General features: G+C 37.5%; 1 protein-coding gene across 3 annotated transcripts in view; it reads right to left on the bottom strand.

Annotated features, from left to right (window-relative positions):
- Positions 1 to 1,567: 1,567 nt before the first annotated feature.
- The window catches only part of PRMT3 (protein arginine methyltransferase 3), a 107,302-nt gene continuing 91,668 nt past the window's right edge, over positions 1,568 to 17,201 (bottom strand). For all 3 annotated transcript variants that reach the window (XM_037040384.1, XM_037040385.1, XM_037040386.1), the window contains one exon: positions 1,568 to 2,770. In XM_037040384.1, coding sequence (XP_036896279.1) covers positions 2,661 to 2,770 — 110 coding nt within the window. In that variant the 3' untranslated portion in view covers positions 1,568 to 2,660. The remainder of the gene's footprint in view (positions 2,771 to 17,201) is intronic.

The following is a 17,201-nucleotide window of genomic DNA, read 5'->3' as shown; positions in this document are numbered from 1 at the left end:
TAAAATCCCATGAAAATCAAACAAGAGTTTTGAAAAATAATCATTTTTGATAAATACTTTTCTAAGTAGCAGAAAATGTTAAGCACTTATAAGAGAGAAAAAATACCAAAAAATTACATGTTTTTTGGTTACTTTAAAAATCCATGGTATCTTACGGACTTCCTCACTTTTACTACCCCACTCTACGCCAATCTGTAGGTGAAGCCACTCCAGACAAAATTGTGCACCACACATTCCAAGTTATGGTCCGAATTCAAATCCACAGTGGAAACTCCGCTTCTCTTTCTTAGAGACTACGGTCTGAAACACCATCATTTGAAGGGGTTGATTTTCTCATTGGTAGACGTCTAGTTCTCTCAGAAAGACCAGAAGACAATTTCTTTTTGGTGCAGTATTTGCTATATTAAATATGAATTTCTGTTGCAGCCTTCCCACCCATCCATGTATTAGGGTAGTACTGAATGAGGCTGACGGTTCTCTAACTGCTCTGATGTAAATGCCGTGTACTCTGGGGGGGGCCCTTGACTGTATGAGATGATGCTGTTATATACGTAGCATTCACTGTCTTCTGTGTGTCAACTACTGGTCTACGTAAGTAGTTGAAATGCATTAACTCGTGAATTGGCACATTCATGGACGAAGGGAGAGGTTAAGGAATGTGACTAAGATCACACAGCAAGTAAGAGCTTGAGCCAAGGCTTTGACCTTGTCACTGACTCCAGAGCTCATGCTTCTTACCACTAGGCTATGCTGTCTAGTGTATATTTTGTTTTGAAAACAAACAAACAAACAAATTAAAAAAACAGTGGTTGAACTGAAATGAAGCATGAGACCCACCTTTCTTTAAAGAGCCCTGCTTTCTCAAATTCTTGTCTTAAGGCTTGTTTACTCACATCAAAATGACCCAAACAGTCCAATTTAAAAACGGGCAGAGGACCTGAATGAACATTTCCCCAAACATGCAATCGGCCAACAGACACCCATCCTCAGGGAATGCAGACCAAACCCCAGTGAGCCATCACCTCACGCCTACAAGAATGGTTAGGGTAACAGTCAACAAACAGCAAGTGTTAGTGAGGATGGGGAGAAGAGGGAACCCTCGTGCCCACTTCTGGAACTGTACATTGATGCAGCCACTGTGGACAGGTGTGGAGATTCCTCAAAGAATTAAAAACAGAGCTACCATACGACCCAGAAACTCCACTTCTGGGTCGCTATCCAAAGAAAAGAAAAATACAAATTTGAGAAGATATGTGCAGCCCCTATGTTCACTGCAGTATTATTTACAATAGCCAAGATATGGAAGCAACCTAGGTGGCCAAAAATAAATGAACAAAGAAGAGGTGGTATATATACACAATGGAATATTACTCAGAAATTTTTAAAAAACCCAAACATAAAATCTTACCATTTGTGACAACATGGAGGACGTAGAAGGTATTATGGTAAATGAAACATATAAGTCAGACAGGAAAAGATAAACACCATATGATTTATATATGGAATTTCAAAAACAAAACAAAATAAAATGAAAACAGACTCATAGATACAGAGAACAGATGGTTGCCAGAGGGGAGAGAGGGAAGAATAATTAAAAATGGTAAAGGAGAATAAGAGGTACAAACTTCCAGTTATAAAATGAACAAGCCACAGAAATGTAGCACACAGCACGGGGAATATATAGACCATCATACAACAGCATTTTATGGGGACAGACGGCTTAAAACATTTTTAAAAGGCTTGTTTTAAATGCTTCTGATTTTATAAAAGGCTTTAATATTTTGAAATATCTTTTTATAATGCTAATGGCTATTGTATATGTTTTATAAATGTTTTCTATTCTGCATTTCAAACTGAGTCAATTGTAAATGGCACAATTGTAAAGAGTAACATAATAACAGTTACACATTTAACTTTGCACAAAAATCTAATTTGAAGAAGGTATTTTATTACTAAATAAGCACATATTTACCCCGATCTTTAAAAACTTTTGTGAAACCTAGAATAAACTTATTGAAATTATATTTCCTGGGCAATACAAGAAAAATAAATGGCTAAAGAATATTTGCAAAGAGGGAATAAGCTACAAAATGAGAACTACAGAATTATAGTCAACTAAGCTGTCTTCAAATACGATTTGTGTGATGTGCTTTTCCATATTGTAGTCCCTTACACTTGGTCTTTATTACATCCTCATGTTCTAAGAAATATTACTATTAAAAACTGCTCTTCCTTAGAGAGGAAATCTGCAATAAAATGTGTAACACCTTGGGTACAGTTACTAGTTTAATAAAATATTATCCAAATAACTAACTAATAACTAGTGTTTCAAATTTACAGGAGGAAACTTTTTAAAAACAAGAAAAGACTACCTCTGTTCCAAATTCGGGACAATTTAAATGATTTTCAATATAGCTAAACTTAATGTAAGGGCTGCAGTTGGTTAAACCTCACTGACTGGACTTCCACAATGCGAGCGTGTAGGTGGACCACTGGAAGCAGTGAATTCCCTTCTTTAGCTGAATGACACTGGATTCCCACCACAAGTCTATGGAGGAGACTCTGAGGAAAGGACCTATCATCCACGTCCTCCCATAAAACCCCTCCACCACCACCTGCTACTCATCCCACCCCTGCAATAAAAACCGCAAGTGGCTTTGTCACTGGAGACCGTAAGTCTGCGTCGAATTATTCAATGTGAGGGCCACAATCAGAGAACGTGGGTCTTTCTTATTCTTGTGGACTGTGATCTTTCCTTTCAAGGATTCACCTATAGAAGAAAGGCAGAAAAATATGTTTAAGAATTCAAAGAAAACGGTCTAAAAGAAAAGTAATAATGTATACCTGTAGTTCTCTTTTTTTGTTATAAGATGTTTCACTAGTTTTTTTAAAGATCTTATTTATTTATTTTTAGACAGAGAGGAAGGGAGGGAGAAACAGAGGAAAAGAAACACCAATGTGTGGTTGCCTCTTGCACGCCCCCACTGGGGACCTGGCCTGAAACCCAGGCATGTGCCCTGACTGGGAATCAAACTGGTGACCCTTCGGTTCACAGGCCAGCACTCAATCCACTGAAACACATCAGCTAGGGCTGCTTCACTAGTTTTCAAAAACATTTTAATTGTCAAATCGTTGTAAAAGAGCAACATTACAGTGGCCATGCAGGGTTGGGGAGCAGTTTTACTGGACTCCTGAATATGAAGTCCTGTGGTGAGTCTGAACACACAGAAAAATACAAAATATAATTTCTGCCCTCCAAGAGTTCACATGAGGTCAAGGGTAAGAAGAAATAGCTACATCAACAACTACAACAAGCCTGGCTGGTGTAGCTCAGTGGATTGAGTGCGGGCCTGCGAACCACACGATCGCAGTTCGATTCCCAGTTGGGCCACATGCCTGGGTTGCAGGCCAGTTTCCAGCAGGGGACTCACAAGAAGCAACCATACATTGATGTTTCTCTCCTTCTCTCCTTCCCTTCCTCTCTAAAGACAAATAACTAAAATCTTAAAAAAAATTAACAAACAAAAACAAAAAACCAATTACAACAGGTTTATGTCCAAAGTGTGCTGAAAGTGAAAACTAAGGATGGATGAAAGGCAGTAAAAGGCAATGTTTCACAAGAATTAATGAAAGAATTATCTGAAGACTAAAGTCACTGTCAACTTACGGCATGCAAATGGGATGGCATTTAAGAGAGAAAAAAACGTTACATAGAGCCCTCAGGGAAGGATATTCTCAGGAACTGAAAATTACAGTTGAGAAAACTTAAATTTGAATTTTACAGAGCCACATGACAAGGCTGTTAGTGTTGAAGCTACCAACATTGTAACCTGGGAAACATAACTTACACAGGCCAAACAGTTAACACAAAAAAATTAATTTGTTTAAAGGTAAAAATGGACTTCCTAAAAACTTACATTGTATGCTCCAAATTTTATTTTACTCCAAAATGGAATTTATGATATAATATACATCATGTATGATATACATATGCTTTTTTGAATACAAATACTTCTCACTTAAGATTTTTTCCATTTATTTATTAAGAGCCATTTAAAAATAACAAAAGAGATAGCTAAGTTGTAATTGGTCATGATTACTCGCTTTAGCAGGAGTTAAGATCACACCAACCAGCATCAGGTAGAGCTTCCCTATCTGGAGGAACACAGTGAGACTCCATATAAAATGACTGGGAATTCTATATAAAAACTATCCAAAAAATTTAAATATAAGCCGTGACACCATTAAAGTCCTAGAGGAGAACATAGGCAGAAAAATCTCAGATATTTCATGCAGCAACAGTTTCACTATGCCCCCCAGAGCAAGGGACATAAAGGAAAGAACAAACAAATGGGATCTCATCAAAATAAAAAGCTTCTGCACGGCTAAAGAAAACAGTATTAAAATAAAAAGAGAATCAACCGTATGGGAAAACAGATTTGCCAATGATACCTCAGAAAAGGGTTTAATCTCCAAAATATATAAAAAACTCACACGACTCCACTCTAAGAAGACAAGCAACCCAATTAAAAAGTGGGCAAAGGACTTGAACAGACACTTCTCCAAGGAGGACATACAGAGGATACAGAGACACATGAAAAGATGCTCAATATCACTAGCTAGCAGAAAAATGCAAATTAAAACGACAATGAGATACAACTTCACACACTCATCAGAATGGCCATCATAAAGGAAGCAACAAATAACAAGTGTTGGAGAGTTTGTGGAAAAAAGGGGACCCTAGTTCACTGTTGGTGGGATTGCAGACTGACACAACCACTATGGAAAACAGTATGGAATTTTCTCAGAAAACTAAAAATGGATTTGCCTTTTGACCCAGCAATTCCACTGCTAGGATTATATCCTAAGAACCCTGAAACACTAATCCAAAAGAATTTATGCACCCCAATGTTCATAGAAGCACAATTTATAATAGCCAAGTGCTAGAAGTAACCTAAGTGCCCATCAGTAAATGAATGGATGAAAAAACAAATTACATCTACACAATGGAATTCTATGCAGCAGAGAGAAAGAAGGAGCTCCTACCCTTTGCAACAGCATGGATGGAACTGGAAAGCATTATGCTAAGTGAAATAAGCCAGGTGGTGAAAGACAAATACCATATGACCTCACCATTAACAGGAGCCTAATTAACAAAACAAACAAACAAGTAAAACATAACCAAAGACACTGGAAAGGAGAACGGGCTGATAGTGACCAGAGGGAAGAGGGGAGGAAATTTCAGGGGAAAAGTGGAAGGGTTTGCAGGGACAAGTATAAAGGACACATGGACAATAATGAAGGTAGGATGGGCTGGGATGGGGGTAAAAGGCAGAAAACTGTACTTGAACAACAATTAAAAAAAAAAAACCAACTATCCTTCCAATCTATGAACAGGATGTATGCTTCCATTTATTTGTATCTTCCTCAATTTCTTTCTTCAGCGTCCTGTAGTTTTCCAAGTACAGGTCTTTTACATTTTTGGTTAAATTTACTCCTAGGTACTTTATTTTTATTTTTTGCTCCTATAGTAAATGGGATTTTTTTCTTAGTTTCTCTTTTTGATACTTCATTGTTGGTGTACAAAAATGCCATTGATTTCTGAATATGGACTTTGTGCCCAGTACTTTGCCAAACTCACCTATTAGGTCCAGTAGTTTTTGGTGGAGACAACAGGGTTTCCTATGTACACTACCATGTCATCTGCATACCGACAGTTTTATTTACTCCTTTGCAATTTGCATGCCTTTTATTTCTGTGGTTAGGACCTCCAATACTATGCTGACCTAGAGTGGTGAAAGTAGACACCCTTGTCTCATTCCTGATCTTAAGGAAAACACTACATCATATTAAAAAGCTTCTGCATGGCTAAAGAAACTATCATTAAAATGAAAAGAGAACAGAGTGTACAGGAGAACATATTTGCCGATGATACATCAGACAAGGGTTTAATCTCTAAAATATATAAAGAACTCATACAACTCAACACCAGGAAGACAAACAACCCAATTAGAAATGGGCCAAAGATTAAAGATTAAGAGAAAATCTTAAAGCAACAAGAGAAAGGCAGAGAGGTACCTACAAAGGACTTCCTATAAGACTATCAGCTGATTTCTCAAAAGAAACTTTATAGGCAAGAAGGCACTGGCAAGAACAATACAAAGCGATAAAAAGCACGGACCTACAACCAAGATTACGCCATCCAGCAAAGCTATCAATTAGAACTGAAGGACAGATAAAGTGCTTCCCAGACAAGGTAAAGCTAAAGGAGTTCATCATCACCAAGCCTTTATTATATGAAATGTTAAAGGAACTTATTTAGGAAAAAGAAGATCAAAATTATTAACATTAAAATGATAACAAACTCACAACTATCAATGGCTGAATCTGATAGTTTCAGTCTATCAGAAAAACAAAACGGTCTATGGCCATACCACTCTGAACACATCTGCAAAACAAAAACAAACTAAGCAACAACTAGAACAAGAATAGCATCACAGATATGGAAATTATTCGGAGGGTTATCAGCTGGGAAGGGGGAAGGGAGAGAATGGGGGAAAAGGTATAGAGATTTGGAAGCATAATTGGGTAGAACAGAATAGAGAGGGGGATGTTAAGAACAGTATAGGCTATGGAAAAGGCAAAGAACTTAATGCACAACCCATGGGCACGAACTAAGGTGGAGGGATTGCCGGAGGGAAGTGGGGAAGAGGTAGAGGGGGGCACCAGGGGAGGGGAGCAAAGGAGGAAAAACTGCGACATCTGTAACAGCATGATCAATAAAATATAGTTAAAAAAAATCTTCCTCTAGTTCATGGGGCCCAGCATCAGGGTACCCTCAGCAGGGAGATCTCACCAAAACATACCACCTGTGTGCCAGTCTCCTACTCTAATGAAAGACTTTCTTTTATTCCAGAATAAATAAATGAATGAAGGAATACATGAAAATAAAATAAAAACACCTTTGTTATTGAGATAACTATCAGAATCTGATTGCTTTAATTTGAATGTCAGTGATTATCAGTGGTGATGGGAATTATTTTGTATGTCTAACCACCATCTTAAAAAAATCCTTTGTGCTTTCTTGTTGATGTATGTGAGGTATTTTTACCAATACTTCCTTTTGGTATGTGTGCCCTAATGGTTGCTCCTTTTTGCTTTTAGTTGCCTTATAAGTGTTAAAGAAATGTAAGTTGCCTTGATTGTAAATGTTCTATTCAATGCTTAGCATAAAGATCAAAATAGGAATATTCCGTGGTCCTTCTAAAGCAGGTTATCAAAATCTTCATTTCAGTGGATGACTGGATCAAAAAACTATGGTACATTTACACAATGGAATTCTATGCTGCAGAAAGGAAGAAGGAGCTCCTACCCTTTGCAACATCATGGATGGAGCTGGAAAGCATTATGCTGAGCGAAATAAGCCAGGCAGTGAAAGACAAATACCGTATGATATCACCTTTAACAGGAATGTAAACAACAAAACAAACAAGCAAGCAAAATGTAACCAAAGACACTGAAATACAGAACGTGCTGACAGGGTCCAGAGGGTAGAGGGGAGGGAAGCACAGAGTAAAAGGGGGTGGACTCACATGAATAAGTATGAAGGACACATGGACAATAACTAAGATGGGGGGCGGAGATGGGAGGGGGGTTGGGAGCACTGGGGGGGTGCAGGGCTGGGAATACACGAAAGAAAACTGTACTTGAACAAAAGTTAAATAAAAAAATTAAAAAAAAATTCTTCATTTCAGGTTGAATGGATATGCCTACAAGAGCTCTATGCATTCCCCGGTTTATACATACAGCCAAGTCAAGATGAATTAGTAATGGATACTTTTGTTAAATTATTACAAAAAAGTTTTAAGCATCATATTAAATAGAAGATCTGAATAATTTCAGATTATTCAGACATAACACTGTATGAGTAACATTGCCTTATAAGGTCAGTATAATTTTTAGGTCTTAAAATACAAGTAAAATAGTTTTATAATACACTTAAATTTCAAAATGAGGGTGCACACAGCATCCATTTAAGTTAATTAAACAGNGGGGGTGGGGAGCACTGGGGGGGTGCAGGGCTGGGAATACACGAAAGAAAACTGTACTTGAACAAAAGTTAAATAAAAAAATTAAAAAAATTCTTCATTTCAGGTTGAATGGATATGCCTACAAGAGCTCTATGCATTCCCCGGTTTATACATACAGCCCAAGTCAAGATGAATTAGTAATGGATACTTTTGTTAAATTATTACAAAAAAGTTTTAAGCATCATATTAAATAAAGAGAAGATCTGAATAATTTCAGATTATTCAGACATAACACTGTATGAGTAACATTGCCTTATAAGGTCAGTATAATTTTTAGGTCTTAAAATACAAGTAAAATAGTTTTATAATACACTTAAATTTCAAAATGAGGGTGCACACAGCATCCATTTAAGTTAATTAAACAGCACAAAGGGTCACAGTAATAAATACATATTTCACACTGCTGAACTCCCTTCAATTGTTAGGCCTGACTGAAGTGCCAAGGCAGTGGCTGCAGCATCAGAATGGATTGGAGTAATTAATCAGTGTCAAATAGATATAAAATGACTGATGATGTTAAGTGTGTACACTGTGGTGAGGGCTACAAAGGACACTCTGCGGAGCTGAGTTGAACTACCCTGTTTTAATCATCGGCAGATGTCTATTAGTACACCACAAAGCAGTGTTACAGTTCAATCATGAATAAAATCAATTTCATGTGGTCTAAATTCAGTGGTTTTCAAAAACTGTTTCTCCCACAGCAATGAAATTTCATTTTCCCAAAAGAGGAAAAAATTAGAATCCATTATTTTCACTACAACAGTGTAGAGTTAAAAAAAGATGAACAAAAAAAAGCAAATGGATTCTCCATTAAAAAAATACTTACTAGGTATATATGTAAGAAAGAGAAATAGCTTGACTTTAATCATATTCCCAAAGCTGAATAAGATGAAAATGTTCGGAGTTTTTAAAGCAAACACTGCCATATAAGTTTGTACAATAAAAGTGTACACTATTTTTAAGGTAAAAACACACACCCTGAGTCTAACCTTAGAGTCAGTGTTCTCTGGCCCCTCGGACAGCACTCAGTCTCACTCCCACAATGCTGGAAGTGCTCAAATGTTTAAAGCACCTCTTTTGGAACCAGTTTTTGATCTACATTGTGAATAAAACAACAAACAAAACAAAAAAAAAAACTAGGCTCATTACTTTACAGTTGCATTTTGCTTTTGGTCAAATGTGGAATTCTTTGTCTGACAAATTTCCTATTCACATTGTCTTTTCCTACTTTCTAAATATCAAGTTTACTCCCAAGGGCTAGTTTTATCATTATCCCCCCCCCACCCAAAGATTTACTATTACTGACAATACAGACACACACAAAATCTAGGCAGAATAACTGTGTTTATAATATTTTAATTATTAAAAAATCTTGTCATATTACTCTCTAGATTCTGTTTCTGGATTATTCTCTATTTGTTACATTAAGCTATATGTCTATCTATAGTATATACCAATACCATACTGTCTGAGTTAATGTAATCTTTTAAAAAGTTTAGAAATCACATAGTGAAAGGATTTCGATATGGTTCTTCCTCAAAATTGTTTGGCTCCTCTAGGTCTTTTACATTTGCATGTAAATTTTAGAGTCAGCCTATTTCTGCCTTGCTAAATGAAATTCACTCACTAAATTTTGCAGTTTTTATGGTAGGTTCCTTAGAGTTTCTATATACACAATCATATTACCTGTAAGTAATGATGGTTTTGTTTCCTCCTTTCCCACGACTTTTAATTCTTTTTGTTCCTTATTGTACTGCCTCACACTTCCAACACTAAGAGAACAGGAGTGGTGAGAATGGACCTTGTCCCAAACATGGGGGAAGAATTCAGACTTTCTCCCTTCAATATGCCGTTTGCGGTAGACTGTGTGGATGCCTTTATCAGGTGGTGAGCGTTCTCTTTTATTTGTAGTTTGCTTGAGTAGTTATCATGAATGAATATTTAATTTTATCAAATGATTTTTCTGTATCCATTGATGTAATCATGTGGTTTTTCTTTAGATTGTTAACTTAATGGATCACATTAAGTGACTTAAAAAAATACTGAGTAAGCCCTGCCTTCCTGGAATAATTTCCCCCACCTCAAATATGGTCATGGTGTTGTTCTTTTTTTATAATATTGCTGGTTTCAATTTGCTAGTATTTTGTTGAGGATTTATGCATCTATATTCATAAGGGATACTTGGCCTGTAGTTTAATTTTCCTATACTATGTTTGTCTCCTTTTTGGTATCAAGATAATACTGCCCCCATAAAATTACATAGCTCTATTTTCTGGAAGAACCTGGGTAGAACTGCTGTTATTTCTTCTTTAAGTCATTGGGAGAATTTTCAATAAAGCAATTTGTGCCTGGAAATTTGTCTTATGGAAACATTACAAGGTTGGCAACCTGTTTTTGCAAGTAAAATTTAATTGGAACACTGTTGCACCTGCTCGTTTACCTGTTGTCCCTCGGAGTTGAAGGTGTCTGTGGGACCCCAGTGCTGCCACCGACCCCACCGTGGCTGCTGCCACGGTGAAATGATCGGGAGAGGGGAGTAGGAGAGAACAGAGAGAAGAAAAGGGGGCATTCCCCCCACTCCGTGAGCATTAGGAGACCTTTTTCTGATTTCTAAGCTAGAACTAGACAGCTCCTTTGGGAGCTCTGTCCAATGATGCCCTTTTCCAGGTTGTGGGCTATTTGGAGTCCAGGTTGGGGAATACTGGAGGAAAATAAATTGTAATTTATCACCAGCTCAGTGATACTTCAAACGCTGGTCTTCCTTTCCAAATGATCTGCTACCACTTCCTTTTCAGAGATCGCAAATCTCTTCCACACATTCTGGTGTTAAAGCTGCACTGGGTGAGTGAGATACGGAATGCGCTCATATCATCTCACCTGGCACGGAACTCACTGGGCCTTCATATTTAAATGTGCTTTCTGTGGACAGCATTGACTTTGTTCTTGCTTTTATTCAGTTTATTTCTGCATTTTAATTGGCATGTTTAGACCATTCATATTTATTAGAAATACTTTTTTAGAGTTTTAGGTTAACAGCAAACTGAGAGGAAGGTACAGAGGTATCCCATATCCTCCCACCCCCGACACCCATGGCCTCTTCCATTATCAGCATCCCTCCTCAGAATGGCACATTTTTTTAAACCAAGGATTAACTTCCATTGACAACACATCATAATAATCATAAGTCTGTAATCTACCTTAGGGTATAACGACATATATCTGTCATTACAATATCACGGAGAGTATTTCCACTGCCCCCAAATCCTCTGCGCTCTGTGTATCTGGATCCCCTACTCCCAGCAATCACTGATCTTTTATTACCTCCATATTTGCCTTTCCCAGAATGTTACAGGGTTGAAAACACACAGTATGTAGCCCTTATAGTGTCAGAACTATACAATACGCCCTGGTTGGTGTGGCTCAGTGGATTAAATGCTAGCCTGCAAACCAAAAGGTTGCTGGTTTGATTCCCAGTTAGGGCACAAGCCTGGGTTGCAGGCCAGGATCCCAGTGGGGGGCACACAAAAGACAACTGCACAATGATGCTTCTCTCCTTCTCTTTCTCCCTCCTTTCCCCTCTAAAAATAAACAAATAAAATCTTAAAAAAAGAACGATAAAATATAGTTCTAATTTCTTTTTCTTTTATCATTGCTAAATATTTTATGTCTCCATATGTTCTGAAACCCACAATACATTCCTTTGCTTTAAATAGTCAATTACCTTTTAGGAAATTTGAAAAATGAGATAATAAAGGCTTTTTATGTACTCATACATCCATTTCTGATATTTTCCATTTTTTGTTTAGATCCAAGTTTCCACTTGGTGGTCTCTTCCCTTCACTTGAGGAACTTACTTTAATATGTCTTCTATTGCTGGCCTGCTGGAGATGAATTGTCTCAGCATTTTTCTTCTGGAAGAGTTTAAGAATCTAGGTTGACAGGTTGGTTTTAGCACTTTGAAAATATCATTTGATTATCATGTGCTTTATATAATTTCTGGTGAGTATTTTGAGGTTATTCTTCGTTCCTCTATGTTCCCTTTTTCTCTGGATAATGTTAAGATTAAAACAAAGAACCTTCCTGGCAGGGGTGGCTCAGTGGATTGAGAGCCAGCCTGCAGACCAAAAGGTGGCCAGTTCAATTCCCAGTCAGGCAGGGTACACGACTGTGTTGCAGGTGAGGTCCCTGGCTGGGGGCTTGCGAGAGAGGCAATAGATCAACGTTTCTCTTGCACATCGATGTTTCTCTCCCTCTTATTCTGCCCTCTCTCTCTCAAAACAAATAAATAAAACCTTAAAAAATTAAAAAAACCCAAAATATCACTGTTTACCAGCATTTTATTTATTAAGTGTTTTGGTGTTAATTTTCTTCGCATTGATTTTACTTGGGGTTCACTGGGTTTCTTCCATCTCTGTGTTATAGTTTTTATCAAATATAAAAAAATTTGCCATTATTATTTCTTCATATGTATTTTCTGCCCCTGCTTCTTGCAAGAACTACAATTGCATTTACATTCTTCTATGTTCTTACAGGTTACTGAGGATACATTAATTTAAAAATAGGTTTTTTCCCTCCCTGCTGTACTTTGTATACACTTATTGTTGTATCTTCAAGTTTACTGATCTTTTCTTCTGCCATTAATTTCATCAAATGACATTTTCACTTAAGATACTGTGATTTTCACCCCTAGCAGTTCTATTTAGATTTTACATATCTTTTCGTATTTTACTCTGTTCATATGAAAGCAGTTATGTTTCAACATCCTTGAGTGTCAATTCCATCACTTGTTTCTATTCAGTGTTTGAATCTGGCCATTACGAATTGTATGTTGCTGAGTGTCTGGCTTTTGGTTTTTTCCTTTGTCCCCATTAACATTACTTATGGCTCAGTTTTCCCTTTCAAGGCCTGCTGTCAAGCTCCACTAAGGAGCATGCAAAGTAGCCTTCACGCTAGCGAAAGTCTGTCCCCACTGTGAAGCTATAGTCCTTCTGGAATCTCTACTGCATAGGGTCCAAACGGACCCCTAACACAGCTGGTGGAAACTTAAACACCACCGCTCTGTGTAAACTCTGAGGAGGGGTTGGTTCACAGCTGATCCGGCTGCTTTGCCTGACCTCAGGCACTTCATCTACATAGCACATCTTCTTAAGTACTCGTTTAAATCTCAACAAATCTACAGCCTGTGTAGATTTTCTGATTAGCACGTCCTCTTCAGTTCTCTGCCCCACACTTTTGGCTTCTATTCGTTAGTATCACCATCAGAGGCTTAGCAGGTTAAAGAAAAAGGAGATCTGCATCTCTCTGGTGATTAGTGTCATTTAGCATTTTTTTCATAGGTCTACTGACCACCTGTATGTCCTCTTCGGAGAAGTGTCTACTCAGGCCCTTTGCCCTTTTTTAAATGAAAATGTTTGTCTTCTTGGTGTTAAGCTGTATAAGCTCTTCATATATTTTGGATATTAACCCCTTATCAGACATATCATTGGCAAGTATGTTCTCCCATAAACTGGGTTCCCTTTTCATTTTGGTGATGATTTCTTTTGCTGTGCAAAAGCTTTTTAGTTTGATGTAGTCCCATTTATTTATTTTCCCTTGTCTTAGGAGGTATATCAGCAAAAATAATGATACGAGATGTTTGATATTTTACTGCCTATGTTTTCTTCTAAGATGTTTATGGTTTCATCACTTACATTTCAGTTTTTTAGCCATTTTGAGTTTATTTTTGTGTATGGTTTGAGATGGTCATCTAATTTCACTTGTTCACATGTACTCATCCAATTTCCCCAGTGTCATTAATGGAAGAGACTGTTTTTACTCCACTGCATGCTCTTGCCTCCTTTGTCAAATATTAATTGACCATAAAGGGGTGGGTTTATTTCTAGGCTCTCTGTTCTGTTCCACTGGTCAATATGCCTGTTCTTATGCCAGTACCAGGTTGTTTTTTATTACAATGGCCTTAAAGTACAGTTTGATATTAGGGATTGTAATTCCTCTAACTTTGTTCTTTCTCAAGATTGCTAAGGCTATGTGGGGTCTTTTTTGGTTCTATATTAATTCTTGGAATATTTGTTCTAGTTCTGTGAAATACATTATTGGTATTTTAATATTGCACTGAATCTCTAGATTGCTTTAGGCAGTATGGTCATTTTAATAATGTTGATTTTTTCCAATCCATGAACACAGTATATGCTTCCACTTATTTGTATCTTCCGCAATTTCTTTCTTCAATGTCCTATAGTTATCCAAGTGCAAGTCTTTTGCCTCCTTGGTTAAATTCATTCCCAGGTCCCTTTGTTGTTGTTGTTGTTGTTGTTGTTCCAATAGTAAATGGAATTGTTTTCTTAGTTTCTCTTTCTGGTAGTTCATTATTGGTGCATAAAAATCCCACCAATTTCAAAATATTAATTTTGTATCCTGCTACTTTGCTGAATTCATTTATTAGATCTAGTAGTTTTTTTGTGGAGTCTTTAAGGTTTTCTATGTACAATATCACATCATCTATGAATAATGACAGTTTTATTTCTTCCTTTCCAATTTGGATGCCTTTTATTTCTTTTTCTTGTCTGATCACTGTGGCGAGGACTGGCCATACTATGTTGTTGGGAACTGCTCTGCCTGGTTTCAGAAATTGTAAATTGTCTCCCATGTCTAAGGCTGTGAGCGACCTCCGGAATGCGAGCCACTGAGGAGACAAGGCTTGTCTCTGGCAGAAGATACTGCCCCTGCTTCACCCCCCTGCCCCCAAAGTATGGTCGGATGGTCAGAGACAGGTGAGGCCCCTCAGAAGAGGGGCAACCTAGGCCAGACACCATCGCTTGGGAGGCCATCATGGAAGAACTCAGGGGGCTACAACAAAGGGAGTGATGGACCATCACCCCCATGTCCTTTGGGAGAAGTGCTTCCTGGCTCTAATCCACTTAAGCCTGAAGACCTGTGACAAGGAAGATGGTGCAACCTTTCACCAGCTAGCACAGGGCCTGGGTAATCTGGCAAGATAAAGAATTCTTAACAATCCTGTGCGACCTGCTTTGCTGAGAATGCTTTTAATTCAATAATAAAGGCCCAAGCAAAAAGTGAGTTTATGTTCCCAAAGTTTTGTAGCCTTTTAGCTGACAGACCCTGACCTAGGAGAAGCCCTAATGGTTCTTTGTATACTATCTACTGTTTAGTGCCTGACAATGATTAATAAGTTGTACCTGAACACCGGTGCAAAAAAAACAGTAAAAGGCTGTCAAGGCAGGGGTTGGGGCACTCTCTCTCTCCTTGAGAGACGAAGAGTAGCTGTGCTGGCCCTTTTCCTCCACAGGACACAGTCGTCCATGTGAATTTGTCTCATGTCTCATCCATGGCGCCGTGGGCACTGCTAGTCAGTGCATGCATCACTGTGTTGAACAAGAGTGGTGAAAGCTGACATCCTGTCTTATTCCCGATCTTAGGGGCAACACTTTTAGTTCTTGCCCATTGAGTATGATGTTGGCTGTAGGTCTTTCATATGTGGTCTTTATTATATTGAGGTATGATCTCTTGATTCCCACTTTAATGAAAGCTATTTTTATCATAAGTGGTGCTGGATTTTATTAAATGCTTCTTCTGCATCTATTGATATAATTATGTGATCTTTATTTTTCATTTTGTTTATAATGTATCACATTTATTGATTTGCAAATGTACCAAACTTGCATTTCCAGAATAAATCCCACTTGATCTTAGTGCATGATCTCTTTAATGGGTTGCTAGATCTGGTTTGCTAATATTTTGTTGAGGATTTTGGCATCTATGTTCATAAGAGATATTGGCCTGTAATTTTCTTTCTGTGTAGTGTCTTTATCTGGCTTTGGAATTGGGGCAATGCTGTTCTTGTAAAAAGAGCTTGGAAGTCTTCTTCCCTCCTCTTGAGTTTTTTGAAATAGTTTGAGAAGGACAGGCATTAGTTCTTCATGAAATATTTTAAACATTTAAAGAATAATGTAATGATTCCCTGGGACCCACGACTCAGCTTTGTCAAACACTAACATTCTCCCACAGTTCCTTCAATTACAAAAATAGTTCAGCTATATAGCACTGAATGCCATTCCTAGGCTTTCCTGATCTTATCTCTATCCTTCTCCAAAGGTAAACACTACACTGAATTAAGTGGTTACCATTCTTAAGTGTTGCTTCTTACTTTTACTAGGTGCATGCGCATGTGTGTGTGTGTTTTTAAAAGTCATAAAAATGGTATATTGTAGGAATCATTCTGTAACATTTTTGTTCAATATTGCTTTTTAGAAACACATATTTTATTCATTTCACTTGCTATATTTTACTGTATGCAAGCAACTACCATATTTATCTATCTTCTGTTGACTGACATTAGAGTTGGTTTTATTTTTCACTTCTACAGTCCATACTACTGTGAAAGTTCTTGTGCACAGGTTGTGGGAGAGACTATCAGAATATGTGCCTTAAAAACCCTGTGGTTGCAGAGATGGTGCATCTATACCTAACTCTATGGTATCAAACTGTTCTCCAAAGTCATTGTACCAGTTAAGACTACCAGAAGAAGAGTATAAAAGTTACCTTTGTCTACATTATTGCCAGAACTTGGCACTGTTAAATTTTATGTAATCCCCCCCCCCCCCCGATAAGAAACAAAGTCTTATAGTCTGGATTATCTTTTCTCTGAGTTACTAGCAATGTTGAATAACTTTTCATTGAAGTTTGTTGTACATTCAGCTTTCCTACCGTCAGGAAGCTTTCAGTAAAGGTGGGACAAAACCACTCATGTGTAATATGAGTCTTCAAACCTTTTAGAAAAGGTTTCATAATCAAATTCTAACTTTTGGCGCTAAGTGCATAGTGCATAAGGACTATGGGGACTCATATAAGTGAACAATCAATGAGGCAAAAACAGAGGGACGCAGAAGTGACCAGTCCTTGAACACTGTAGGATTGGAAGAGGTGGAGACAGTGGACTGCATTCTAGACAAATGTACATTGAATAAGATAATGCTGAATAACAGTCTCTTTAATTTTTACTTTACCTTTACTCAGTTGGGAAAATATTTCTTTTGATTATATTTGGAACTTAGTAAGTACTAATTATTACTTAAAATTTTCTGAAGTATTCTG

The sequence above is a fragment of the Sturnira hondurensis genome, unplaced genomic scaffold, assembly GCF_014824575.4.
Source record: "Sturnira hondurensis isolate 20B ecotype Veracruz unplaced genomic scaffold, ASM1482457v3 Scaffold0002638, whole genome shotgun sequence".
Lineage (NCBI taxonomy): Eukaryota > Metazoa > Chordata > Mammalia > Chiroptera > Phyllostomidae > Sturnira > Sturnira hondurensis.
The sequence above is the reverse complement of the archived record's forward strand: the minus strand, read 5'-3'. Positions and strand labels throughout refer to the sequence as shown.